This window comes from the organism of the source record quoted next, unplaced genomic scaffold (genome assembly GCF_019419815.1).
Source record: "Pyrus x bretschneideri cultivar Hongxiangsu unplaced genomic scaffold, Pyrus_bretschneideri_v1 Contig7, whole genome shotgun sequence".
Classification (NCBI taxonomy): Eukaryota; Viridiplantae; Streptophyta; class Magnoliopsida; order Rosales; family Rosaceae; genus Pyrus; species Pyrus x bretschneideri.
Genome location: NW_025999809.1, coordinates 236,641 through 264,614, shown reverse-complemented (window position 1 = coordinate 264,614; position 27,974 = coordinate 236,641). Strand labels below are relative to the sequence as shown.

The 27,974-nt window shown below is 35.2% G+C and overlaps 1 protein-coding gene across 3 annotated transcripts; it reads left to right on the top strand.

The window, feature by feature from the left end:
• The first annotated feature begins 17,109 nt into the window (after positions 1–17,109).
• Positions 17,110–25,029, top strand: LOC103958474 (beta-amyrin synthase). Of its 3 annotated transcripts, XM_048574104.1 has the most exons (15): positions 17,111–17,418; positions 20,009–20,194; positions 20,865–20,954; positions 21,171–21,368; positions 22,028–22,112; positions 22,236–22,402; positions 22,487–22,792; positions 22,925–23,044; positions 23,150–23,272; positions 23,346–23,444; positions 23,648–23,704; positions 23,832–24,022; positions 24,111–24,288; positions 24,391–24,555; positions 24,744–25,029. In XM_048574104.1, the coding sequence occupies exons 1-15, from the start codon at positions 17,218–17,220 to the stop codon at positions 24,861–24,863; spliced, it is 2,286 nt and encodes a 761-aa protein (XP_048430061.1). In that variant the 5' UTR covers positions 17,111–17,217; the 3' UTR covers positions 24,864–25,029. The 3 variants fall into 3 exon arrangements, with proteins under 3 accessions (XP_048430064.1, XP_048430062.1, XP_048430061.1); XM_048574107.1 differs by lacking the exon at positions 20,865–20,954 and having other exon boundaries at positions 17,110–17,418; XM_048574105.1 differs by lacking the exon at positions 23,648–23,704 and having other exon boundaries at positions 17,110–17,418.
• Positions 25,030–27,974: the final 2,945 nt, after the last annotated feature.

Genomic DNA, 27,974 nt, shown 5'->3' with positions numbered 1-27,974 from the left:
GCCACTAACATCTAAGTGAATTAACCTCAACAACTTTGTGATTCTTTCTTCTTTCCAAAAGAATAAAGATTCGAACATTTCGCCTCTATACAATTTTAACAAGAAGGTATTGGATCCGGATCTAACGATCCAAAGCATCCATCTATGACCAACTCGTAACTTATGTTTTAGAGGTGTCACAACTCAGTTGGGATTAGTCACTCCCTTGCAACCTTTTGGGTTTTAAGCATCATCGTATTCTAAACAGTTAAACTACCACATCATCTCTACTATAGAGACAACCAATTAAATTACAATAATCTAATTATTGATTAATAAAGAACAATGTTTTGTCAAACAAAACATTCATCCATCTCTACTATAGTGACGGATTTAAGTTCCTTAAAATTGGAATGTAAAGACAATCTTTAGTATTTTCCAATTTCTTTGGTAGTTCATATGAGGAAGTAAGTACAATCCGCTTTCGCAGAGATCTATATTCGATTCACGTTTGGATTGTGAAGTACTTTCTCTTCTCTCATTAATCTTCTACTTCTTATTAGCACACTTTTACAACAATTGTAAAACATAGTTACTAATACAGAATCATGCATTCAAGTAGAAGAACCAACTGTTATGAACTTTTCAAGAACATTTTACAATACCTTCGAAAGGTGTGTTCTTGACACTTGCAAGACATTTCTTGCAAATACCCCTTCCAATGTCCATCCTTTCATAAAGAAAGTTTGTTCCCTTGGAGTTATTTTGCCTTCTTCATTTGACTTCTCCTTTGACTACAATAGTCATGGTCCCTAAACTCCCACTATCTCTCTTGAAACTTATTTCAATTGTGTTATACACATCAAACAATTTGGAGAGCGTGCGGTTATTGTTCACTATATAGTTTACAATAAACTTAGTGAACCATTAGGATAGGGACACAAAGGTGAAGTCCTTGCCTAGTTTCCGTCTCGTTAAGTGGTTTAACACTTCAACACTCAATGATTCAAAATCATCATAAGTCCATATAAATGGACTATTTTTGTCAACCAACCATTATGTTCTAAACATAATAACAAACTTTCAAGAGTTGTTCAAGGCAACTCTCATTTCTTCATACAACAATTTGTAAGTGAAGAATCATGGCACATAAAGTGTCCATGCCCTTGTGCTTACTTCTCAAGTTCCTTGTTTATGTAACAAAGAAACAAGCACTAAAGTTTGTGTTGATTAAGGGTTGTTCAAAGCAACTCTTATTTCTTCATACAACAATTTGTATTTGAAGAATTATGACATTAAAAGTGTTGTCCTTCTCATGTTAGACTTATCTAACATATTCTTCCAATGATACATTATCAATAGGAAGATTGTGAGGATGAGACTACTTAGTTACATCTACAAGCCATTAAAGACAATCTATGGGATTGTAGAACTAAGTCCGGAAATTAAAGCATTCGGCTTTTCTTTGTCAAGTTTTGGATAGCGTTTGCAAATATATTGGTAAACAAATACATAACGAATATAAATTGATTGATTTTAAGCCATTTGATTCGGGTCTTTAAATCAAATAGCACCACCCACTATTTTTGGCAAATTCCATATCCCTCATCGGAATTCGAGAGTTTTGGAGGAAACTCTTAGTAGGGTATGGGAGGCTCACTATTACCAAGCCCACCTCACGATGATACGATATCGGCTAGCATTAATAATAATGAGAGAGTACGCTTACTCATTTGCATCTCTTGCAAGAACCCATCTTATTTGGCCTCTAGAGAATGTTGCCTCACAATGATATGATATCGGTGCCATTGCACTTAGTTAAGTTATTCCCACCATGCTTAGTTCATGAAGGGGTTCAAGAATAGCCTCACAATGATATGATATTGGCCATCCTCGTTGCCTACACTCACCTCATCATATGCGTATAGACTCCTCCTGAGTGTAAGCATGCACTTTGTACTCCCCCATGATAGGGTGAAGCCGGTGTACAAGTCACAAACGATTGGAGCCTACCACGGTGGAAGGCCACGAAGAGATATTCAAAGCATCTCTCGCTTATCAACTTAATATTGATTTGGTTGAGGGTTTTTAGGTCTCATCACATATAAACATACATTTTAATCCAATTAAAACATTTTGGTCCTATTACAACTATTGGTCCATATGATTGATTTAGTAGTATATAATACTCCCACTATGCTTTTAAAACGGTTTTTAAAGCAAGACTATATGGTACTACTAACATAAGGTTTGCATTCATTGATGGACTATATAGTTGCCTTAGGGCCTTAGGATGACTATGAACCTTTGATTCGATTCAACACGAGCCTAGTGTTGAATCTCGGTCTAGGGATGGAGATTGATTTTAGTTACGCGTTTAATCACATTAAGGCGTGTTGTCTTATTGGGCGTTGGACCCAACTACTCCAATTTCATGCATATCGAATAAAACAAGAAAGGAGTACTTCAAAGTAAATAAGAGCTTATGCTCTTTTACAACAATTGATCAAATCAAATTACTTTAAAGTAAAGAAGAGCTTATGCTCTTTTACAACAATTGATCATATCAAATTACAACCAAAATTTAATCTACACATTCCCATGGTTCAAACAAATTTGAAACGGCCTTTCACATAGCTCAATTATCGTAGGCTAAGGTTCATAATCACCCTTTCTTTAATTAATTAACGCTTTAACTAATTAAACTTGAATGCAACATTTTCATTTGGTTTTTGTATCCATAGAATTGATTTAAATGGAGCTAAATGAAATGAAAATCCAATTCTCATTTAAAGAGACAAAACAATTTTTGTTCTCTACCTAATTTGGGCCAAAATGCTATGACCTCAACTTGTTTGGGCCATAGTGCAATTAACCTCAACTTTTGGGCTATTTTGCAAAAACTTAAACTTTTGGGGTCACTTTGTAAAAACACAAAAGTCCACTACTTCATGTAATTACAACTAGAACCCAAAAATTTCCACAAAAAATAAAACTTCATTAAAGGAGCAAAACAATTTGTCCTTTTAGTGATTTTGGACCTTTACGTAAAAACGTAAACTTTTGGGTCAAAATGCAAATACACAAAAGTATCAAAACTTTATATAATTGCACAAAAGCCCCACAAGGACCCTAATTGAGTAGGGTGGCTGATTTTGAAGCAAAGTAATAAAAAAAATTTCAAAGTTTTTTGTAAGTGGGGTGTGTGTAATGGAATAAATCATTACATACCTACCCACTAAAATTTCTTTAATTTTTCAAAACAAATATCTAATATATTTAAACATTAGAAATATTTCAAAACAAAAACTTTATGAAATAAATCAAAACTTTGAATCAAAACACCAAACCTTTTGTTCTTGGCAAGAACATATCAAGAACAATGAAGAACATCCATGAAAACCCATAAGAGCTCCATGAACATTCTTCACCCAAAAACATACCAAAACCACTCAAACTTAAGGGAAATAACATACAACCATACTAGGGTACATAGGGGTTCCAAAAGTCACTTTAAAACACTTTTAACAAGTCAAACAAGAACCCAAAATTCCACCCTTTGGATTTGGCCGAATTTCCCCAAAAACATGGCACCAAATTTTAGCTCCAAAATTCATGCTCATATGAACTACATCTACAACATTTGAGATGGCAAATTTTCTAACAAAATTTACATTCAAAGAAGCAAGAATAAAGCTTGTAACAATTACAACATTCAAATCACAAACTATGAACTACAAAACCCAAAAGGATTCACCAACTACTAGACTTAGGCTCTTGATACCACTTGAAGGAAGATTTGTGAAAAACATGTTCATTTAAGCAACATCAATAGCATGCAATTAACAATTAAAGGCGGAATCATGCTTGTATGCACTTAAAAACAAAACATTTACCCATGAAATTCAAAGCCTAGTAGATAGGTGAACCAAGACTCAACTCAAAACAAAGTGAGTTGAGAAATCAATACCTTTGTAGATTCCTCTTTGCATAAGCAAAGGCTAATCACCCAAAGAGAGGGCCTTCATTCCTTGCATCTTAGATCCATGGATTTGGATGGATGAAAAGGTTTCTCCAAGTTCCCAAAATTGAGAACCTCTAATTATTCATCACCAAGGCATAATGAAGAAGAAATGAGTGACCTTGGAGGAGTTTGATTGCTAGATGATCCCTCCAAGGTGGCCTAAATTTTAGAGAGAAAGGAGAGCTTGTGTTCTCATCATTTCCCCAAAAATTACCATATGTAAATTTTAGGCTATAAAGTCCTTTATATAGTCCCTTCAAATAAGTGACCTAATGGACCAAAAGCCCTATTCTTCTAACATGGCAAGCCTATAGGGTTTATTGGGCTTTCAAGCCCTTTGTTTATTCAAGTTGTCATACAACTTGAGTTAATGGGCTTGACATTCAAATCCCATTGGGCCTTGCGGCCCAAAACTAACCCGAGGTCTTTAACGAACTTATTCGTTTGATTAATTAACATATTAATTAATCCTAGCCTTAGATAAATAATTAAACCATTTAATTATTCTTACTCATCTCCGTTGTTTCTTCAAACTCTACCTTACTCGGTGAACGATCCATTAGGTTCCTTTTAGCGAGGCAGTGGGCGATTAAAACTCTTTCTAATCGATTGTGAATTGAAACTTACTTTCAATTCTCCCGTTAGTGATAATACACTTTTAGGGCTTCCACAAACCATGGTTGACGCCTAGCAGCATGTCATGGTTACCCAAGCTAATCAGAAGAGGTGGAGAACCTATTCAGTTTTAGGATTACAAATGCAATACGGTCTTTCTCTAATACAATACTCTTGACCACATTGTTTGGTTTGATAGTTTATTCATGTCTACTATCCAATGTGAGTCTTGTGCTTATATGATTACCTTGAATGTGATTTGGAACACATTCCTAAATCTCATTCATACTTTGGCCAAAGATTCTTAATCATATCATAGAGTATTCTCCCTCAAACAGTTTGAAGGTTAGAGATCCCTTGTTGCGCATTCACTTGCCTCCATGGCTAAGTGGCTTAACCCCAACAATGCCATGGACACCCTCATGATGGAGTGACTTTGACATAATCAAAGATTAAGGACCTAACCACAAGACAACTGTGATGCCTCAGGTCAAAAGACTAATTTGCATTATCCCAACCATGAGTTCTCATGTGACATGAATATGAGAACTCTTCGTTGATCGTGTTCAGTGAACTCATTCTCTATTGAGCACCTACGTACTTGTCTTGATGTCACACACACCAATGACTCGAGACTAGTCACTCTCCCTGAGAGAAGACATAGCACGTACTGATCTTAACGGACTGTCAATGCCCAATTGACAATCCTATGATCAGGAACGTTTAGGATGTGTCAACGAAAGAATGGTCTCATGAATCTAACTTCTTTAGATCGCATTCTTCCAATCACATATTCCTTGGACTTATCGTTTAAGCATATAACATTTATATGAGACGGCTCAAACAATAATCTTTGCCCTTTACATTTAAACTACATTAGTTTGAAATGTCCGTAAAGTATCATCATATGATTGGTTTTAGGGCACATTTCCAACAGTTCGGACTCTAGATGCTAAACAAGATCCCTTCCGTCCAAAGGAAGATAAGGAAGAGATTTTTGAACCTGAAGCTCCACACCTAAGTGTAATTGGGGCTTTATTGTACTTGGCTCAATGCACTAGACCCGACATCTCCTTCGCTATTAATCTTTTGGCTAGATACAACAATGCACCCACATGCAGACACTAGAATGGTGTTAAAGACATTTTTGGCTACCTTAAGGGTACGACAGATTTGGGCTTGTTTGATAACCATGAATCTTTGAAAGTTACCACCCCTCTCGGTTCTCAGATTAATTCCCGTCTTGTTGGTTACACAAATGCTAGATATCCGTCTGATCCACATAGGGCACATTCTCAAATGGGCTATGTCTGTATCGTTGGAGACATCGCTATATCTTGGAGGTCTACCAAGCAAACTCTAGTTGCGACTTCTTCGAACCATGCTGAGATTCTCACCCTGCATGAAGCATCGCATGAGTGCTTTTGTTTGATAGCAGTCATGGAACATATTCGAAGCATTAGTGGTCTTACTCCCGTCGTTGACCTTCCTACGATGATCTTTGAATAAAATTTAGCATATATCGAGCAGTTGAAGAAGAGATACATCAAGGGAGACAACACCAAGCACATAGCGCCAAAGTTCTTTTATTCTCACTAGCAACAATAACATCAGAACATTGAAGTCAAGCAAATCCGTTCCCAGGTGAATCGATATGCGTAAATTGTTTGAATTGAATCGCTTGTAGTTCTCTTATTTGGAAGTTATGTCTAACTTAGGGGGAGTATCCTGAAGCATACTCACTTGATCTTAATGTACTCTTTTTTCTACTATTAGGAGCATTTTTCCCACTGGGTTTTTGCTGCCTAACAAGGTTTTAACGAGGCACCCATCCTGGGATGATCATACCTTGTTGAGTTCACTACTTTCGTCCTGTTTGACGTTTGTTTTAGACATTATGCATACTTCTCACTTTTCTCCTTAGTCTATGAGTTTTCCATATACCTTGGGGTTTACCATAGTGAGGTTTTGTGAGTTTTAATACCAATGCACACTTTCTTAAAATTTAAGACTCGCATTCGCTCGTTGTGCCGTCGTCTTCATCAACTGTTCAACCTTATCTGCTGAAGATCTGATACAATATTTTACACACTCAAGGGAGAGTGTTGCAGTCATATTTGGAATATGAATGTGATTGTGTAAATCCTAGTATATCTAGGGATATCTTTTATATTCCCCTTAGTAGTCTAATTCCTATTAAGAGTTGTAATCATAAAAGAGTAAGGATTTTACCTATCCTACTACTATAAATAAAGGCACAATGGGGTAATACAATACACACCTCACAATTAAATCTCTCTCCTTCTCTCTTGTTGCCGGCCTCTCCTCTCTCTTTCTATTCCTTTAGAATAATTTAGTTAAATAGGCCTTTAACAATATTGACATTTTTGGGCCAACAAAAGAATTCCAAAAAAGGAAATAAAAGCATCGACGGCAAAGATGTTAGGTGACAACGGCCCGCCAAGAGAAAGAATTCAAATCCAATAGAAAAATAAAAGCCAAACTGAAACCAGGAATTTTGCCACGTCAACAGTATATGGATGAGCAACGAAAATAACTTTCAGTACTATTCAATTTAACAAAAAAAATCACATTTTTACACTAAAAAGTTAATCATGTACTATTCACGTTATCGTTTATTTTATTTTTATCGTTAAAACTTAAAGTTTTCAAACCTTTTCATTAGTTTCCTTTTAAATAAAAGCAAAGGAAGTTGGTTACTTTCTCTCTGAGTCTCAATCCTCTCTTGTCACTCACCACCATTTCTGATAGCTTCTTCTTCCTTTCCTCTTCTTCTTCTTTCTCTCTCTCTCTAGGAGATGAACTTCTCCGCGAAGCCTCAAACCCTAACTTTAATCTCATGCACTCGTCTCTCCTCTTCTTCTTCTTCTCGCCGATCGATTCGCAGAGACTTCCTTGGCTGCAGACATAGTCTCCGCCCGCCCTCCGGTGGTCTCCGATCCCATTGAAACGCAGGAGCTTCGACGGTGGACAGTGCTCTCCTCCCTCGAAGTTTCTCATCAGAGCCTCTCTGGACTCGCATTCGCTCCTCGTTGTCGTCGCCGTCGTCACCTTCTCTGCTGCCTCAGTAGTCGACTTCAATCACTCCGTCAAGCCCCGGAAGAATGTTGATGTTAGGGAGAGAAAGGTTAAAGAGGTTAACGGTAGAGTTCCGATTAAAGAGAAGCAGATTCTTGGCTTCAATACTTTGAACGGAAAAATTGAAGAAATTGAGATGCCGGCGCCGACGCCAGTGCTGCAGTTTCACAATTCTGGGTAGGAGTCTCTTTCGCCTTTTGAACCACTTCTCTTCTCTACAGAATTGGCTCAGCTGCAACAACAAGAACGGTCTTAAGGTGTTGATTACGACCCAATTTCCGAGGAGTTCTCCAAATTAGTAGGCGAGCCTAATTTCGGTGTAGCTTTGAAACCTGATCCTGCAAGTGATGAGGAAACCGACGAAGGCGATGAAGAAGATGAAGTCGACGAAGTCAGTGAAACTACTGGATTTCATGTGCTACATAGAGAATCAGTGAGAGAAGAGCTTCACATGTTTTATGAGGGAAACAAGTCTGAGACGAAATCAGTAGCAAGCGTTAATGGTAAAAAGTTATCGTTTTTACGAAACGGCACAGTGACAGGGGCGGCTTTATTGCCACAAGTTTCCGATCACACTACAGGTAATGCCATTCGCCCATTGCCACAAAGGAAAAGACCATATTTTGATATCTATAAGGTAACTGGAAGAAGTAAATTTTTTGGATTAATTGCTGAAGTCTCAGAAATTCAAGTTTGTTTTCCCATTTTACTGACTTTATGAAAAGGGTATCTCAAAGTCATTCAAATATGTATGTAATTTAATATTTTAGTCGGCAGGATGTTGAATTTTCACACATACATTATAATCGGTTCAAAATTCTCCATCTCCTAAATTATTGTAATAGTTTCGAATACTTTCTCTTCCCTTACTAATAATAAATTATAAAAAGCCATACAAATATAACAAAATATTATTGACATCACTCATGAATTATGAGATGCATGACAGAAATATAATCGGTAGTCAATTTCCACTTCAATCATGAACTGCATTATAAAAATATGTCCAAAAGGGTTTTTTTTTTTTTTTTTTTGATATATTATTGACATTATACAAAGGTCATTGTGAGAGTCAAATTAACCTTCTATATTTATAATATATATATATATATACACACACACACACTTATGAGAAGTGTAGAATGATTTTTTTTTAGTGTCTATAACAACATTTTTCGTTTAATTAAAAAATAAGGGATATCAATTGCAAAAGTTTTGCACGGTATTTGAATAGAGTAATGCTACATGATATGGTTAATGATTCATGTAATCATTAGTTAATGGGATAAAACCATTAATTGACGTGTCATGTACAGATTACTTGCCACATCATACATCAATGTGATATAAAAGTGTAATCTTGCCAGCATTTTTCATTTTTGGATATTAGGATGTCTTTTGATATATATATATATATATATATATATATATATATATGTAATATGTTGGATTAATGTTGGATTAAAACTTAAGTATAAGTAGATTTCAAGAAAATGGATATAACAGTTTAATTTTAACCCCCTAAACGGTAAGAAGCGAATATTATAAAGTGATTTCTTTTGAAAAATAAAAGTAAAATCCAATTATATTACAAAGATTTGGACGGTTGTGATACAAATTCAAGGTAAGACACTATTTTCCTCTATTTATTTATTTTTTATTTTGTTTATTTTTTTATAAATAACTTTGAGATTTTTTCAACAAGAGAGAAATGAACAAGGTTCATCAGGTGCAGTTAGTTAATGAGACGTTAACTAGCTAGTAGTTCTAAAAAACATTGAAAATGCAAATTTACCTTAAAAACCTAATTCTAATAAAGATGGGCTTGATATAATAGTAATTGAAATGTTAATAAACAATGGTCTTAGACGGATTTGTAGAAGATAATAATTTTCTCAAATAGTTAGATAGTCAACAATTTATAGTCAGATATTTCTTGGCAAGAGAAATGCTAACGAGATTCTCTCAAAGTGAGACTTTCCATGGACTCTATACCACCTCACAATTTAACGTCAATTTCCGTGCTAGCATTATAAAATATTGTGTCAAAAATATGAGATGGCAGAGAGTTCATGAGAAGTCTCACTTTTAAGAGTCTCCTTAGCATTTCTCTTGATGGCAAACAAAATAAAACATAGTTATGAAGGATATTGACATTATTGGGATTTACAGCTCAAAATTATGATGATGCAGAAATTAGGTATATGTTATCTATTTCATTTGGTGTCTTATTTAAGTTTGGATTTGACTTTTTTGGTTGGATTCCTTAATTGATGGAGAGATTTTGTTAATTACCTATTTGATTAGGATTTGGAATTACTTCTAGTTAGGATTACCATTCTCATTGTAACCTAAGTCATATGCTGTATAAATAGGGCCATAGGGTTAGTTTATTTAGTGTGCCAACACCATTAGCTTAGAGAGTTTTCTTTCATTGTGTTTTGGGTGGAAGTCACTATTTTGGAGTCATGAGTATGTGGCAAACTCATGATTCATTCATTTTGGCAATTGGGTGAGAATCAATTTGAGAGTGAGAGAGCAATTTGGGAGATTCTTCCCCGTTTGCTTTGGGTTCTCTACTCATTTGGTTTAGAGTTTGTAATTTGTAGGATTTGTAGGATTTGGGTTGTGAGAGTTTAAACACTCGTTTGTAATCTCCGTTTGTTTAGTGAAATTCCTCGTCATGCTTCGCATGTAGACGTAGGCTTTGCGCCAAACCACATAAATCTTTTGTGTTCTTTTGATATTGTTTTTAGCATTCGCATACAACGTTGATATTTGGTACTTTATTAGAATTCACTTCTGCTTGCGCATAAAAGTACAACAAGTGGTATTAGAGCCCAAGCAATGCTTGGGGTTGTTGGAGAACCCAAGCAACTAGGGCTAGGCACGGGCTGGGCCGGGCCTAAATTTGGAGGAACCGGACCGAACCTATTTTAAAATGGAATGGGGTGGGCCAAGCCGGGTATAAGAAATTTGAACTTTGGAACCGGACCTAACCCGGCCCACTAAAAACTGGCCGATTCGGGGCTAGTCCACAAGTCTAATTTTTTTTCTTTTTTTTTTAAGAACTGTTTAACAATTACAGAACTTTGAGCCTTGTAAACAGTCTCTAAATTACAGAACTTGCAAACAGTTTCCACTATCAATAAAATACTCAATTTTCCTTCCAAGTTTGTAGATTCAATGCAAAGATTGCATAGGTTGCTGAAATGCCTAATAGGTTCAACGCAAAGCTTGTAGATTCAAATTTGTCGATTCAAGCAAGTTTGCAAATTTAGACAATACATAAATAATAAATTCCCAATTCAAATTTCAAACAATATGAAATGCCCAATAGATACAGTATGAACATTTGAATCCTAATCCCAAATTCCCAATTCCTATGAAGGCAAATTTATGAACTTGGTTTAGGGTATTAAGAACTGCTTAACAAAGTGAGAGATTGCAGAAAACCCTAACTCCCAAATCTAGAAAATTAATTAGAGATTGTGGAAACCCTGAATCCCTAAATCCAGAAAATTAACAAGAGAGTTAAAAATTACGAGTTCAGAAATTATATTACCTTAAATTGGGAGGAGATGAGAAAATGGTTGCTAATTTTGATTCGTAGTATGGTGGTGTTCTTGACGGCGGTCATGGGGTGGTTGCAATTTGGAGAGATGACGGTGATGGCGGTTGTTGATGGTGGTTGCCACTCACAATTCGCCAGAAAGAGGGAGACAAAGACGAAGTCGAGGGCTATGGTCAGAGATGGCGGTTGTTGATGGATGACTGCGATTAAGGATTCGACTCGGGCTCGAGTCATGAATGAATGAGAGAAGGGGTCTGAGACTCAGACTCTAAGTCTGTGAGATGAACGAAAACTTCCAATCAACAGTGGAGAGTGTATGACTTAATAATTATAAAATCCCATCCAATTACCTCAAGTTAGAAACAAGCTGGGCCGGGGGCCCGTTCCCTCTTATTTTTAGATTCGCCTCGCCCCGTTTTGTGTTTTGAAATTTTGGACCCACCCTGAACTGTGAGTTGGCCCCGACCCACGGGTACAGGACCCATTTTCCCACCCCTACAGGCAACACTTGGGATTGGAGAAGCTCACGATATTTGAAGTTGAAGAGCTCATTTGGAATTGGGTTGCATTTGGTCAAGGTGGAGCTCTATTTGCATTTGGATCTTGAGATTGTTGGAATTTGGTGGCTTAGATTAGAGCCATACTTTGTCCCACATCAGCTAAGGAGGAGAGCCATTTATGGTTTATAAGGAATTGTACCACACACACATATTGCTGAGGCCTTTTAGTAAAACTCCATACTCGTTGCTCCTAAATCGCTAAAATGAAGGGAATAACCCAATTTGACTTTTGTGTGTGGGACCCATAAGTGACCCATCGACAAATGAATGCTTGCACACAAGTGGTATCAAAGCTCTAGGTTTCGACTTGGTTTTTGTTTTCCATTCAAGATGAACCTTTCTATGTCGTTGGTGAAATATTTTTTTTGGTTGTCTTTGAGGTAACATTTGTTCACTCTGCATTTGTCATTAGGTGGAGTTTGAAGTTTGAGATTTTGGTGAACTGGTCGCACTTTTTGGTTCGTTTGTTCAAGTTTTGCATAAATCTTTTGGCTCATATTTGTTAGTTTCCGTAATGGAATTTGTTGGAGAAAGTGTTGGAGGAAATTTCAATATTTGAAGACTTTTGGATTTTTTGAATTATGGTGGAGATCAGTTTCGAAAGAATTTAATGATCATTTTGCATTTGTATTTGTTATCCCAACTTGAAGTTTTTATTTGATTTGGTAGTTTGCTAATTTCTTGCCAAGGTGGAGATTGTTGGGATTTACAGCTCTAAATTAGGATGATAAAAAAATTAGGTCTATGTTACCTATTTTGTTTGGTGTCCTATATGGGTTTAGATTTGACTTCTTAGTTGGATTCCTCGATTGGTGGGGAGATTTTGTTAATTACCTATTTGATTAGGATTTGGATTTACTTCCAAGTAGGATTAGGATTCTCATTGTAACATAAGTCCTAAGCACTATAAATAGAACCTCAGGGTTTCTTTATTTTGTATGCCAACACCATTTAGCTTAGAAAGTTTTCTTTCATTGTGTTTTGGGTGGAGGACACCGTTTTGTAATCTTCGTTTGTTTAGTGAAATTCCTTGTTGTGCTTCGTCAGTGGATGAAGGCTTTGCACCAAACCAAATAAATTTCTTGTGTTCTCTTGTGATTGTTTTAGCATTTGTATACATGTTGATATTTGATACTTTGTTAGAATTCACTTCCGCTTGAGCATAAAAGTACAACAGACTTTGTTAGAAAATTTATTCAAACTCGTACATAGTATTGAGGTCTCACATCAATAATATAGGGCTTTAATTAGAGTCCATTTCAATAATTCATCAATGACGATGCAAACTCAACTCAACACTTGAAACAATAATTCATCAATGATGATGGAAACTTATTTTTCTAAAAATCGACCTAGGCAACTGCCTAGGCGCTAAGCGATGGCAAACCACCGAGATTAACCACTAGTCGGAAAGAAAATTGAAGAAGGGATTATGCGGGAGGCGAGGCAGTCTGGGCATCGCTTGGGTGGCTTAGGCAGGCGACTTGATGGCCTAGGCGGTTCGACCGTTTCAATTCCTTTTTCTGTTTTTTGAGTGAAGAAAGAGAAATGCAAAGCTATCTGGGTTATGAACTCCAGTGAAGAAGACGAGAGGAAGAAGACTCTTCAATTCTCACTACACGTGACCACTATCAGGTCTCAATGTTCCATATTTAATATTTTTTGAATTGCTGCCCAATTAAAATTAGACACCTAACAATCCTATTACACTGATATGTATAAAGAAGGTGACAGCTAGCATGAATGTGCCCCACATCCCTCCCTTCTATGCATCTAGGCTTCCCTCCCTTCCTCTTTTTTTTTTATTTAATTTTTTTAGATTGTTGATTAAATATTTTATTTTTTTGGTCAAAAAACTTTGTTTTCAAAGATTAAATGATTTCTAACCATATATTTGGCACCTTTATTTCTCTTTAAATGCACTATAAATTCATATGATCTTGGAAAAATTCCATCCAAATAACCAAAGTATTAATATTTATTGTAAATTTACTCAAATCCGCCTAGGCGCTAGGCCCATCCCCGCCGCCCGACTAGCGCCTAGCCTCTTTTTGAACCCTGTGGAAACTCAACTCAACACTTGAAACATCATTAAGCCCTGAATGCAATGAGAAATAATGTACATCGTGTGATCATGATTACAAGCACCAAGTGATTTTCGTAGAATTATAGCACTCATCATTTTCTTCCAAGATAATAATGGTTGGTCCTTGTAACGCATAGTGGTGTTTAAAGTTTTGGAGAGATTTTACAATGTGTCCGGAATACGAATACATGCTTCATATGTCATCATACAAGTGGTGGGGCACTTGGAAAAATAAAATAAAATAAAACTTCCCCTACTTGTGTAATGACATATACTGCGCTCCCCTTCTAGGTAGGAAGAAAAGCAGGGAAGGAATTAGGCGGGCGGCCTAGGAGGGGTACTTGATGGCCTAGGCGGTTTGACCGTTTCGATTCCTTTTTCTATTTTTTGAGTGAAGAAGGAGAAATGCAGAGCTATCTGGGTTATGAACTCCAACGAAGAAGACAAAAGGAAGAATTCTCACTCTATGTGACCACTATCAGGTTTCAGTTGAACTACCGCCCAATTAAAATTAGACACCTAGCAATCCTATTAACTGATATGCATAAAGAAGGGGACATCTAGCATGAATGTGCCCCACATCCCTCGCTTCTATGCATCTCAGCTTCCCTCCCTTCCTTTTTTTTATTTAATTGTTTTAAATTGCTGATTAAATATTTTATTTTTTTGTCCAAAATACTTTGTTTTCAAAGATTAAATGATTTCTAACCATATATTTGGCACCTTTATTTCTCTTTAAATGCACTATAAATTCATATGATCTTGGAAAAAGACAAGAGGAAGAATTCTCACTCCATGTGACCACTATCAAGTCTCAGTTGAACTGTCGCCTAATTAAAATTAGACACCTAGCAATCCTATTAATTGATATGCATAAAGAAGGGGACATCTAGCATGAACGTGCCCCCACATCCCTCCCTTCTATGCATTTCACCTTCCCTCCCTTCCTTTTTTTTATTTAATTGTTTTAGACTGCTGATTAAATATTTTATTTTTTTGGTCAAAAAACTTGTTTTCAAAGATTAAATGATTTCTAACCATATATTTGGCACCTTTATAAATTCATATGATCTTGGATAAATATATCCTAAAATACTAAGATTTGTATTATTTGAACTTTTATCTCATTCCATCAAAATAACCAAAGTATTAATATTTATTGTAAATTTACACAAATCCGCCTAGGTGCTAGGCCCATACTGCCGCCCGACTAGGGCCTAACCTCTTTTAGAACCATGTGGAAACTCAGCTCAACACTTGAAACATCATCAAGCTCCGAGTGCTACGAGAAATAATGTACATCGTGTGATTCTCACTCCACGTGACCACTATCAGGTCTCAATGTTCCATATTTAATATATTTTGAACTGCCACCCAATTAAAATTAGACACCTAGCAATCATATTAGACTGATATGTGTAAAGAATGGGACATCTAGCATGAATGTGCTCCACATCCCTCCCTTCTATGCATCTCGGCTTCCCTCCCTTCCTTTTTTTTATTTAATTGTTTTAAATTGCTGATTAAATATTTTATTTTTTGTCAAAATACTTTGTTTTCAAAGATTAAATGATTTCTAACCATATATTTGGCACCTTTATCTCTCTTTAAATGCATTATAAATTCATATAATCTTGGAAAAGTATATCCTAAAATACTAAGATTTGTATCATTTGAACTTTTATCTCATTCCATCAAATTAACCAAAGTATTAAAGATTTATTGTAAATTTACTCAAATCCACCTAGGCGCTAGGCAAGCCCGGCTCTGGCCCAGTGCCTAGGAGGGCAACCGTTCAGGGCCCAAAATAATTGGGGGCACCAAACTTATTAGGGTGGTATATTTATATATGTTTTCATAAGAGTATAAATTTATAAAATTTGGTTTGATGACAAAGAAATTTAACTAGAACCGGTGGTTTTGTTGTTTGAAATTAATAAGGAGGTCTTGGGTTCAAAACACTATGTGCTTATTTACCTTCCAAGTTTTACAAATTTCTTTTCATAAGAGTATAAATATATAAAATTTGGCTAAATGATCAAGAAGTTTAATTAGAATCAATGGCTTTTGTTGTTTAAAATTAAGGAGAGGCCCTAAGTTCGAAATGCTAAGTGCATGTTTATTCTTTTCAATTTTTACAAATTTTTGTTTGGTTGTTAATTTATTTTTAATTAGTAGCTAGTAGCTATGTGGATTGTTATTTTTAAACATTTGTTTCAATTCAAGTCTAATCTTCAACAAAGAGTAATGCATTGACCAAATTTTTAGACCAAATTTGCAAATCATATAACGTGTCATCAAAAAGTTTAATTTAGTACCCATTTATTACTTATACATATCAATTAAAGACTCAAAAATATAATTATTTTTTTAATCCCATATTGACAAGGTTAGTAAGTAAGAAAAAACACCTCACGATTTATACAAAAACACTTTAAAAGTTCAAATGGAAAACAAAACTCATATCTATCTACTTGTAAACCCGGAGTTTTTTTGTTTCCTTCTCACGATACAAAATAAAATAGTTTTTTCGTGTTTCTAAATTATTAAGTTTGAAGTGATTTTCTAAATATAATTTTATCAATGTCTTACGTGTGAAAACAAATAATTTTCTTATATAAAGTGAGGGCATATTTTTTAGCATCTTCGCGAGCCTCAAAAATCTCTATACCGGCCCTGGTGCTGGGCTCCATCCTGCCACCTGACTAGCACCTAGCGTCTTTTAGAACCATGTGGAAACTCAACTCAACACTTGACACATCATCAAATCCTGAATGCGATGAATAATAATGTACATTGTGTGATTATGATTACAAGCACTAAGTGATTTTCATAGAATGAAAGAACTCGTCATTTTCTTCCAAGAGAGTAATGGTTGGTACCTGTTGCCGGGTGTGGGGACACATGAAAAATGAAAGGACCAAATTGGCAAGAAACAGATCCGCAGCTCTCAATGACTTTATGCTCAATAATTTCCTGTTGCCGTGTTGCGTTGAACTAACTCATTGACTTACCTTGTATACCTAGGTAAAACATGAATAAAATTTGCTGGGTATATAGTTTTTAATGTTCCGATCTCTATATATACACAAAGGAAGGTGATCATTTATATATTCGTCCATTGAAAACATAGTTAAGTTTCTATATACAGCTCTCTCTCACTCTCTCTCTCTCTCTCTCCCTCCCTAAAGTGATGGTATAAATATACATATTGTGACTTATAGATTGCATGCATGCAACAGGTGCTTTATAAGAAGAAAGAAATAAAGAATATTGAAGAATGTGGAAGCTTAAGGTCGCAGATAGTGGCAATGATCCATACATCTACAGCACAAACAACTTCGTGGGAAGGCAGATATTTGAGTTTGACCCTGAAGCTGGAACTACCGAAGAGCGAGCTGAGGTGGAAGAAGCTCGTCTTCATTTCTACAACAACCGCTACCAGGTTAAGCCCAGTGGTGATCTCCTATGGCGAATGCAGGTATATATGCCTTAGTTCGTCCAAACTTATGTTGTCAATTAGTTTACGCAACATAAACCATGTTTCTAATGAATGTGAGTTCTAGTTACTTGGTTTCACTGATGTAGTTATTTATTAGAAGCAATTAATACTTGTGTCCACTTACCTATTTATCCACCCACTTATTATTAACGCACCATACAATAATCAAAGACATTATTTTATTTTTTCACATTATCTAAAGATCATATTTACAGAAAATCAATCAATTTAGAGATCATTTAGTCATTTATATGTATCAAACATGATCAACGGTCTTGGTAATAACCTATCAACCATCCATTCAGTTGATGCATATGAACGACTAAACGTTCTCTAACTTAATTGATTTTTAGAATATAAAGTGAATAAACGTAATTCTAATAATGAAGTTTGTATGTAAAGAAATACGTTAACTACAAGTGAATAAATACACCCATAAAGTATTCTTTGTCATGAATGGCATGCAATGAAGCTAAGAAGATAAAATGACGAAGCCAAATATAGCGTACGACGTGTGTATATAAAATCCACAAGTTCCATAACAAGCTAGCCTGATGCTCGCGTGTTCCTTGAATGCACCATAACATAGTCTAACAATATCCTTCACTTAAAAATGCATAGAGAGGAGACAAGTGTGCGAATAGCGTTGGACCCTTTTAAGTTTTAACTTTTGATCTATGGGGAGTAATTTCATTTCTCATAATCTTTCTCATAATCTTGTATTGGACTTTTATTTTTATTTTTAAAGTGAAATAATTTGAGGAGGAGAGACAATATTACTTAAGAAAGAGTAGTCTCCGTTAGACTTATTATTTTGGGAGTTGTTGCAAGGGTAGGATTCTCTCCCCTTCTATTCTCATCCCATTTCCTCTCATTCTCTCACTTATTGTTTTTTGTCTTATTATCTCTATAAAAAAAATCAATATAAGATGTTGATGTGGTTAAACCGTAACCGTTCAAATAGAAGGGAAGGGAAGGAGAGAGAGATTAGGAGGGGAGAGAATCCTCCTCCTTGCTCATTTGTTACTCAGTTGATTAATAGTATCCATCATGGCATTCGAAATTTTGATTAGTTTAATTTTTCCACCTTAATAATTTTTTTGTATAAAAATATTAGCCTTCTACGTATGTTATCTTGCACTTACCCAAGTATATTTTCTTAGGAAAACTAATGAAAAATCCAAAAAAACTTCCCTTTTAATGAAAAGCCATTTTTAAAGGTATAGTGAATAGTACCAGGGAAAGGTATAAATGTGGTTTTTCGTTAAAAGTGAACAATATTGGGAGCGTTTTGTTAAAACTCCCTATTTTCTTCTTTGGTTTTATGAAGGAGTGCGAATGATATTTTTGAAGTACGAATAATATCTTTATTTTAATTGATTTTCTGCTTGCCACTTAATATTATGATTTAATAATATTCTTATTCACTTAAATTTGACTCTTATAATGTCGAGTTTGATATTAATTTAGGCTTTTTATATTAGCACCCCACAAAATGTTGAATGCAGCCCACATTAAAATATAATATTAAATGACTTATTACTCTACTGTGCAATGACAATTTTGACCTTATTAGGTTAAAAAAATAAAAAATTCTATATACACCCCAAATCACTTTTAACGTATTATTTATCTGCTTCAACTATCAAAATCCCTCTGACCCTCCATTGTTGAACAAAACCCTAACCAATGAAACTACAAACATGTTGATTGAGAAAAATTATTTTTGACAAATGAAACATGAAATCAATGTTTTGGAAGCTTCACATGAGGTAAGACTTCATTTTTTTTTGTTTTTTTGTTTTAGTGATTTTGATGACATCGATAATTATTTAATCTTGCTTTTGATGAGTTATTCAAGCTTCTATGTTCGTATTCATATCTTTTAGGGATTACATGAAGAATTAAACATCTAAAATTACCATCAAATATTAACAGACGACATGGGATTTAATGGTGGAATTGACAACAACTCACATATGTTTTAAATCCCAGGCAGCATCTTTTGTCAAAATTCTAGTCGTCATTTTTTGTCTAAATTAAAAGCTTCATAAGATTTGAGAAATGTGGGGTGTATAAAAAAATATGGGGTGCATGTAGAAAATGTAATGTGTACATTAAGTATGGGGGGTGTGAGAGTATTATAAGGAAATATGTGGGGTTTATTCAACAATTTATGAGGTGTTAATATAATAAGCCTTAATTTATCTCCACCATTTAGTATAAATATACTCATTCATGGTTGGAGGTTTTCTCGGGCCCCTCTCGATCTTATCCGTACGTATTTGGGAATAGAAGGGAGTCCACTTTGACTTTAAAGGAGCCTTGTTCGGCAGAAAACAATAATAATAATAATAATAATAAATATACAAAAATCAGATATTTTTTTTTTTTGTCTGTCTTGTTTCTTGTACAAAGTTTTCATTTTCCTATGTGATGGGCAACACCAATAAATCTTTAGAGTGTATTAAAATTTAATTAATAATAATATCATCATCATAAATTTGTTTAATCATAACTTCAATCCTCTCATCAGTATCGACTTAATTATCTGTTCACTTATCTACAGTTCCTAAGGGAGAAGAACTTCAAACAGACAAATCCCCCAATTAAAGTTGAGGATGGAGAGGAAATCACACATGAAAAGGCCACAACTTCATTGAGAAGGTCTGTCCACTTCTTTTCAGCATTGCAGGCTAGCGATGGCCATTGGCCTGCCGAAAATGCCGGCCCATTGTTTTTCCTTCCTCCTTTGGTCAGTATTTAACATTGTCACCATTTACTATCATGTTATATACCACGCAATGTCCTTATATTAATGGATAAATTGACACCAACTTCTTAAAGTTTATGAGGTCACGTTTCAAACCCAATGTATATGAGTAATGCTAGATAGATTTACTTTTTAGACCTGTTTGTAAATCATCTTATGTATTACTAATAGAAAATAAGCAATACTAATCCATTCATTAACGACTATGTCATATGATTTAAATAGATAATCTCTCTAGCATCACCTCAATGTATATGGAAGACAAAATTTGTAGACAAAATTTGCAAACTAAATGATGTGTCACCAATAAGAATGAGCACATTTATCAACATAATTCAATCATTAACTTTCATGTTATTTAGTTTACAAAATTTTATTTACGAATTTAATTTCCCTAGCATTAATCTAAATATATAGGCTTTCAACTTTCAAAATTTGAGAGGAATAACTAAGTTTCTCTATGACTACGCAGTTACACCTATTGTCAACTTTCAAAAATGTTCAACCGACTATGAAATATTTTACTTGCAATCCCATGTTCCCATTTTGGGGCATAAAATAAATAGCATATTTTCTCGAGTTTTTACCTAAGTCTAAATATTTGGGCGTTTTATTTAATTGCTCCTTCTAATTTTTTATCCAAAATTTGCAGGTTATGTGTGTTTACATTACAGAGCATCTTAACACTATATTTCATGCAGAACACCGCAAAGAAATTCTGCGTTACATATACTGTCATCAGGTGCATATATATACATTTTGTTTTTTTTTTTTTTTTCACACAAATTGGATAACATAAAAAATTTCAAAATGTGCTTATTTGTCTTAAACTATTAACAAGGGTTGCAATTAAGTTGGCCAACAGTTTTCATTTCTGCATCCAAAATCCCGCTTGTATAAATAAAAATATTGAATAAATAATCCTAATTAATATGCATTAATGTTTTGGGTAATTCAGAACCAAGATGGTGGTTGGGGATTACACATTGAAGGACACAGCACCATGTTCTGCACAGCTCTCAGCTATATTTGTATGCGTATTCTTGGAGAAGGACCTGATGGTGGCCAAGACAATGCTTGTGCAAGAGCTAGAAAGTGGATTCTTGATCATGGCAGTGTTACCCACATCCCCTCATGGGGTAAAACTTGGCTTTCGGTATGCCTATCTGCAGCACTAAGACAAATTGCTTAGGCTTCGGGTTAACTGTTGTTCTTTAATAGCACTATCACTATGGCAAATTGTCAACATATTGGTAATTTATGCATGCCATATATAACTGAATTATTTGAGATTATTTGTTATTGATGATGGGTCAATATCGACAACGTATAAAGATGTATAGCTGTTGAAGATAGCAAGTCAATATTAACAAAACTAACCTTATTGTTGACACACTCTATAATAGTGATGACCCCCTACTAAAATTTACCTCTGTTAGAGTTGCAATCTAAAAGAAAAAGATAAATGCTATAAAGTCATATTTGACTCCAAACTAGTGGTGCAAGTTATACCATATATATCCAATGCATACATAATCAAATAATTATTTAAACTTTTAGTTTTGTTCAGTAGAGAAAGATGAAGTGAAATTTAGAATTAACTATTACTTTATATCTTCTAAAGGTGGAGTCCCACCTCTTAACTAGATTAAGTCAAATATGACTTTACAGGTGGCAGACCAAAATCTTATATAACCCTAACTATTTCGGTATATTAAAGAGCGATCGAGTCATATTTGGCATTGAGAACACTGCACTACTATTATTTAAGAGGGTTTCCCCTTTTAACTAATCTTGCTCAATTGATTCTTGCAGATACTTGGTGTGTTTGAGTGGTCCGGAAGCAACCCAATGCCCCCAGAGTTTTGGATTCTGCCTTCATTTCTTCCTATGCATCCAGGTTAGCACAATTCCGGACTCCACGAGTACAAATAATTCAATCTTTCACATGTTGAAAGATTTAATTAGTCTCTCTCTACCTATAGTCTTCTTTTTTAATCTCTTCTACATCATGCAAATGCAGCAAAAATGTGGTGCTACTGTAGGATGGTTTATATGCCTATGTCATATTTATATGGGAAAAGATTTGTTGGTCCAATCACACCTCTCATACTAAAATTAAGGGAAGAACTCTATGCTCAGCCTTATGACGAAATTAACTGGAAGGGAGTGCGTCATCACTGTGCTAAAGTATGTTGAACTTGAATAAATAGCTAATTAGTCAATTTTTTTCTTTTTTAGGTACATAAACTGATTGCGGTAATTTGAATGCAGGAGGACATCTACTACCCTCATCCTTGGATACAGGACTTTCTGTGGGATAGTCTGTACATATGTACGGAGCCTCTTCTTACTCGCTGGCCATTTAACAAGCTGATCAGGAAAAGGGCTCTCGAAGTAACAATGGAGCATATTCATTATGAAGATGAAAACAGCAGATACATTACCATTGGATGTGTCGAAAAGGTGTTATGCATGCTGGCTTGTTGGGCTGAAGATCCAAATGGTGATTATTTTAAAAAGCATCTTGCCAGGATACCAGATTATTTATGGGTTGCTGAGGATGGGATGAAGATGCAAGTTAGTATACATTTTGTTAATACAGTATATGATACGATGATTTGTTCTTTACCCTTATATCTGTTTCAAAAGTTTACTCTTCTAAATCATTGGAAAACATTATAAGTTGATACATTTTCTTAATACGTGCAGAGTTTTGGCAGTCAACAGTGGGATACTGGTTTTGCCATTCAAGCTTTGCTTGCTTCCAATCTAACCGATGAAATTGCACCCACACTTGCTAGAGGACATGACTTCGTCAAGAAATCTCAGGTTCGTTTTTTATATTGTCAACTGAACTTTCATTTTTTGTAAAATGTATATGTGCATCGATTAATTTGTTCTAACTAGTGACTGTTTTGGAATCAAATTGTAAAGGTTAAGGACAATCCATCGGGTGACTTCAAAAGCATGCATCGCCACATTTCCAAAGGATCGTGGACTTTCTCTGATCAAGACCATGGATGGCAAGTTTCTGATTGCACTGCAGAGGGTTTAAAGGTAACAAATACTTCAACTTTGTTATCCACCTTAAATGCTATTTCCATTTTCCTGACCATAATCCCCTGTACAGTGTTGCCTGCTTTTATCGATGATGCCACCGGAGCTGGTTGGTGAAAAAATGGAACCTGAGCGGTTATACGATGCTGTCAATGTCCTAATTACCCTACAGGTACAACTATTGTGTCAGTCAGTCATATATATGAGTAGAGTTGCATTTTGTTTCCCTGCCGTAATCAAATTTTGGACCTAATGCATGCTGCCTTACTTTAAAAACCTTAAAAAACTTGCAGCATTTCAAGACATTTGTTCTTCACCGCACGGTCTATTAGGTCTCTGTACTCATAACAAATCTCATTTTATGGCTCATTGTAGAGTAAAAATGGTGGTTTAGCAGCCTGGGAACCAGCTGGAGCAGCAGAATGGTTAGAAGTAAGAATTTTAAAGAATTGGAGTAATTTTGTCGAACTTAGTTAGATGTGTAAGAAACTAAAGTCTTTCAAGGCATTATTAATTAGTATATACTTACTGGACATTCTCACTTCTTTTTTCTCCCCAGATGTTGAATCCCACGGAATTCTTCGCAGACATTGTTGTTGAGCATGAATATGTTGAGTGCACTTCATCTGCAATTCAGGCTTTAGTTTTGTTTAAGAAGTTGTACCCTGGCCACAGGAAGAAAGAGATGGATCAATTTATTACCAATGCAGCACAGTACCTTGAAAATATACAAATGGAAGATGGTTCATGGTAATATCATATTATTAAATCAAAATTTTGATTTCTTTGATTAACAACTATAGCAGAGAAACAACTTAGTTAAGAAACATTTGCCCAGGTACGGGAATTGGGGTGTTTGCTTCACATATGGTACCTGGTTTGCTCTTGGAGGGTTAACAGCTGCTGGCAAGACTTTCAACAATTGTGCAGTTATACGCAAAGCTATTAATTTTTTACTCACAATCCAGAAAGAGAACGGTGGCTGGGGAGAGAGCTACCTTTCATGTCCAAAAAAGGTAAAATATGGGAGGTGGATTATGTTTGAAACGAGCTCCAAGTTTCTTAGTTAATCTCATTGTCTTAGAGTAAAATATTTCACTCTGTGGTGGGTGATACAGGAGTACGTTCCTCTTGAAGGAAACCGATCAAATTTAGTACACACAGCTTGGGCTATGATGGGTTTGATTTATGCAGGACAGGCCGAAAGAGACCCCGCACCTCTTCATCGTGCAGCAAAGTTGATAATCAACTCTCAGATGGAAAATGGTGATTTTCCTCAGCAGGTATCTTGCTTACCCTAACATCTATTCCAAACAAAACAAAAATATTTCCCCAACCTTACTTGCATTGCAAGGTTGACTAGTAAAAAGGATGAAACACAAAATAACATATCGTGTTGCGTATACGCGCCTATGCTCAAATTTTTACTTGCAACGTTTTATAACATCTATTCACTAATCATGTATGGCAGGAAATCACTGGAGTCTTCATGAAGAATTGTATGCTACATTATGCAGCTTATAGAAACATCTACCCCCTGTGGGCTCTTGCAGAATACCGCAAGTGGGTTCCATTGCCTTCCAAGGCGTGATTAGGCTCTCTGTATCGTGTAGCTCTTACATGCAGCATATATTATACAAGAAGTGTATCAATCAGATTAGGAAGTAAGATTTACCTAGTTGGAAATCAGAGAAATTATACTTCTTCAAACAGAAAATATATAAAAAAAAAATAAAAATCTATTTCTGCCGGATGTATTTTTAATTCTTTATTTTCTTATTAGATGACTAAAATTACAACATTATAGGGACTAAAATTACAACATTATAGGGCGAATAGGTTGTGAGAGATGTTACTCAAGGGTATGTTTGCAGTAATTTAGGTCAAAATTGTTAAGAATGTACTACGTACAAAAATAAGATGGAAGGACTTGAAAATGATTAGATGCAATAAATTTGAAGAAACTTTCAAATGAGACCAATGTGTCATTTGAAAGTCCTTTGTTTAGTATAGTACATTTCTAATGTTTTTGTATTGATTTAGTAATTTATTGATAATATTCTTGTAGTGCATTTTTCACAATTTAGAATAAAAGGCCATAAACTTTGAAAATCCCTCAAACATATGGCAAATAATCAAAGAAACACATAAAAATTTTCATAGAAAGTTGTCTTAAGGCCACATATATAACTATGCTAATCACTATACTTAGATTAGGGCCACATATATCTGTTTACTTGGATATTGCAGAAGAACCTTTGAAGTCAAGGATGGTGTGCTAGATCTAGAGTACTTCTCATTGATGGGACTCATCCGTTTGGTTCTGCTTCCTTTATTTATTTTTGCAATGATTTTTATCATTTTATTGTTGGTGGAGCTGGGATGTTGAAGACTTAGTTAAATAAAGAATGTCTTGTACATAAAACGTGTAACATAATCAAATTAGCTAGAGCTGGAATGTTGGTGCTGTAGCACGTGACCAGTGACCCAATTTTGTCTCCCTAGAATAAAATTGATGCCCTAATTTCATTTTTAGGTCCATTCAATGAGATTTCATTGTTTGAATCTAATTTCACAAAGGACATCCACTTGACCTTTGTGGTAGGCAAAGATTCGACCGTTAGATAGTAATGAAATTATAGTTGTTGATGTGTGACTAATGTGAAGCTCTTAGGAATTCACAAATCTGAAATCTGTTGTGGGGGTCTTCCTGATTGGATAATGAAGGGTTGTTGACCAACCATTCATGACCATGTTGATCGAGGGTTGAATTTTGGTTAACATATCCCAAATTATTCTGAAATGCTGGAATTAGCATTACTTGAGACTTAATAGAGCCCAGTGGGCCTATCTTGGTTAACGATTCATCTTAGGGGATGTGCACCTCGGTTTAACTGTAGGTGACGCCTTACCGGGATTTACGTGTTTATTGGGCTACTAGATGAGTTAATGACATATGCGAATGCCAGTGGGAGGAGATGGGCTAGGAATCATGTTAGAATTATCTTGTAGAAGTTGTATGTTTATGCGACTAGATATTTATCGTTACGTTAAACCAATAGTGTGTGTGTGTGTGTGTGTGTGTGTGTGTGTGTGCTTACACTTGCGATTCATATGGATTGATGTAAGAAGTGGTTTGTATGAGGTATGTATGTGTGATGTGTGATTGTTTGACTGCACCAAATAGTAGTGTGGTATATGGATGATCCTGCCTGGTAATCCGCATTAGAAGAGCATATGAATTCTATGGATGACTCTACCTGGTTAATCTACATTGATAGGTCACTGTCTGACACGCTCGACCTTGATATTCACCAAACACCAGGGTAGGTACGTGCTGGCCAACACCCGAAGGTGACGAAACCATATTAGGATGTGTAATACCCCATATTTAAAAAAAAAAAGGTTATATATATGTGTGTGTGTGTGTGTGGGTAATTACTTTTTTACGTAATGATTTTATTAGATTTATTTTATGTAAGAACCTACTTGCAATATGTAAAATAGTTTCAATGTAAAATCCTTATTTTCATATGTAAGTAGATATATATTTTTAGTTTGAATTGGAGAAGGAGATTATGATGAGTTGGGCTTGATTATTTTTCTCACAAAGGGCCGAGAGTTTGAGGTTGGACTAAATGAGTAATTTTGTCTTGATATTTTCTCTCAAAGATGCGGTGGAGAGTTTGTAACATTAGGAGTTAATGAATTGGTGATTACTCACAACTCTAAATGTGAAGGTGGAAGTCTACTTAAGAGTGAGTTGGCAAGTTTGTATTCATTAGGAATCTAAGAGTTAAATGTTTGGTGATGATTCATCCCTCCAAAATTTGAAGAGGTCAGATTCATATCCCTTAGACTTTGAACGTGGCTTTTGAGCTTTGGTCCACTTTGCATGATATTCACCACTCTAAATAAAGGAAGATGACAACTTATTGTGGTTAGAACATTTCACGTGGCCTTTGATGCAAGGAACATCTTGCATATTATTCATTAGCTCATAATTAGCTTCACATTTGTTGTTTTTCTATTGGACCACATTTCATTGCTAAGGATTAGGACAACTTTTGTTGCCTTGTTAAGGGAACACATTTCATGGTGATGATTAGGTTAACAATTGGTGTGTTTCTATTGGAACACATTTTATGTCTAATGATTGGCACAACACTTGCTTTCTTTCTATTGGCACACGTGTGGAAATTATTTGGAGAGGAAGATAGCAAGCAATCTTTATAAAGGAAGGAGCAAGAACCAACGAAAGACAAGGGAGAAAAGAGAGAGGAAGAAGAAGAAAAAAAAAAAAAAAAAAAGAAGAACAACTCCAAAGCCATTCTCCTTTTTCATATTACCCCTTATCTTTCATATACATTTTGTTTAGGCTTTAAGCCATCTTTCATTGTATTTGTAAGTTTCTCATATATAGTGAAATATAATGAAAGTAAACCTAGTGGATGTTGTCGATTTGGCAAACCACTTAAATCTTGTGTTGTTTATCTATTTATATTTTGGAGAGCATTGCCATAAGAAGCACTCCCATCAAACCATCAAAAATATCCATTTACTTTCCTTGAGAATGTTGTAAAATAAGAGAGACAAATCCCAGAAAATGCATGAGAGCTTACCCAACAAAATTGCTTTATGGAACTTAAATGGATTTATGCATCAATATCACCTAGAGAGAGAGATGGAGTAATATGTTAAA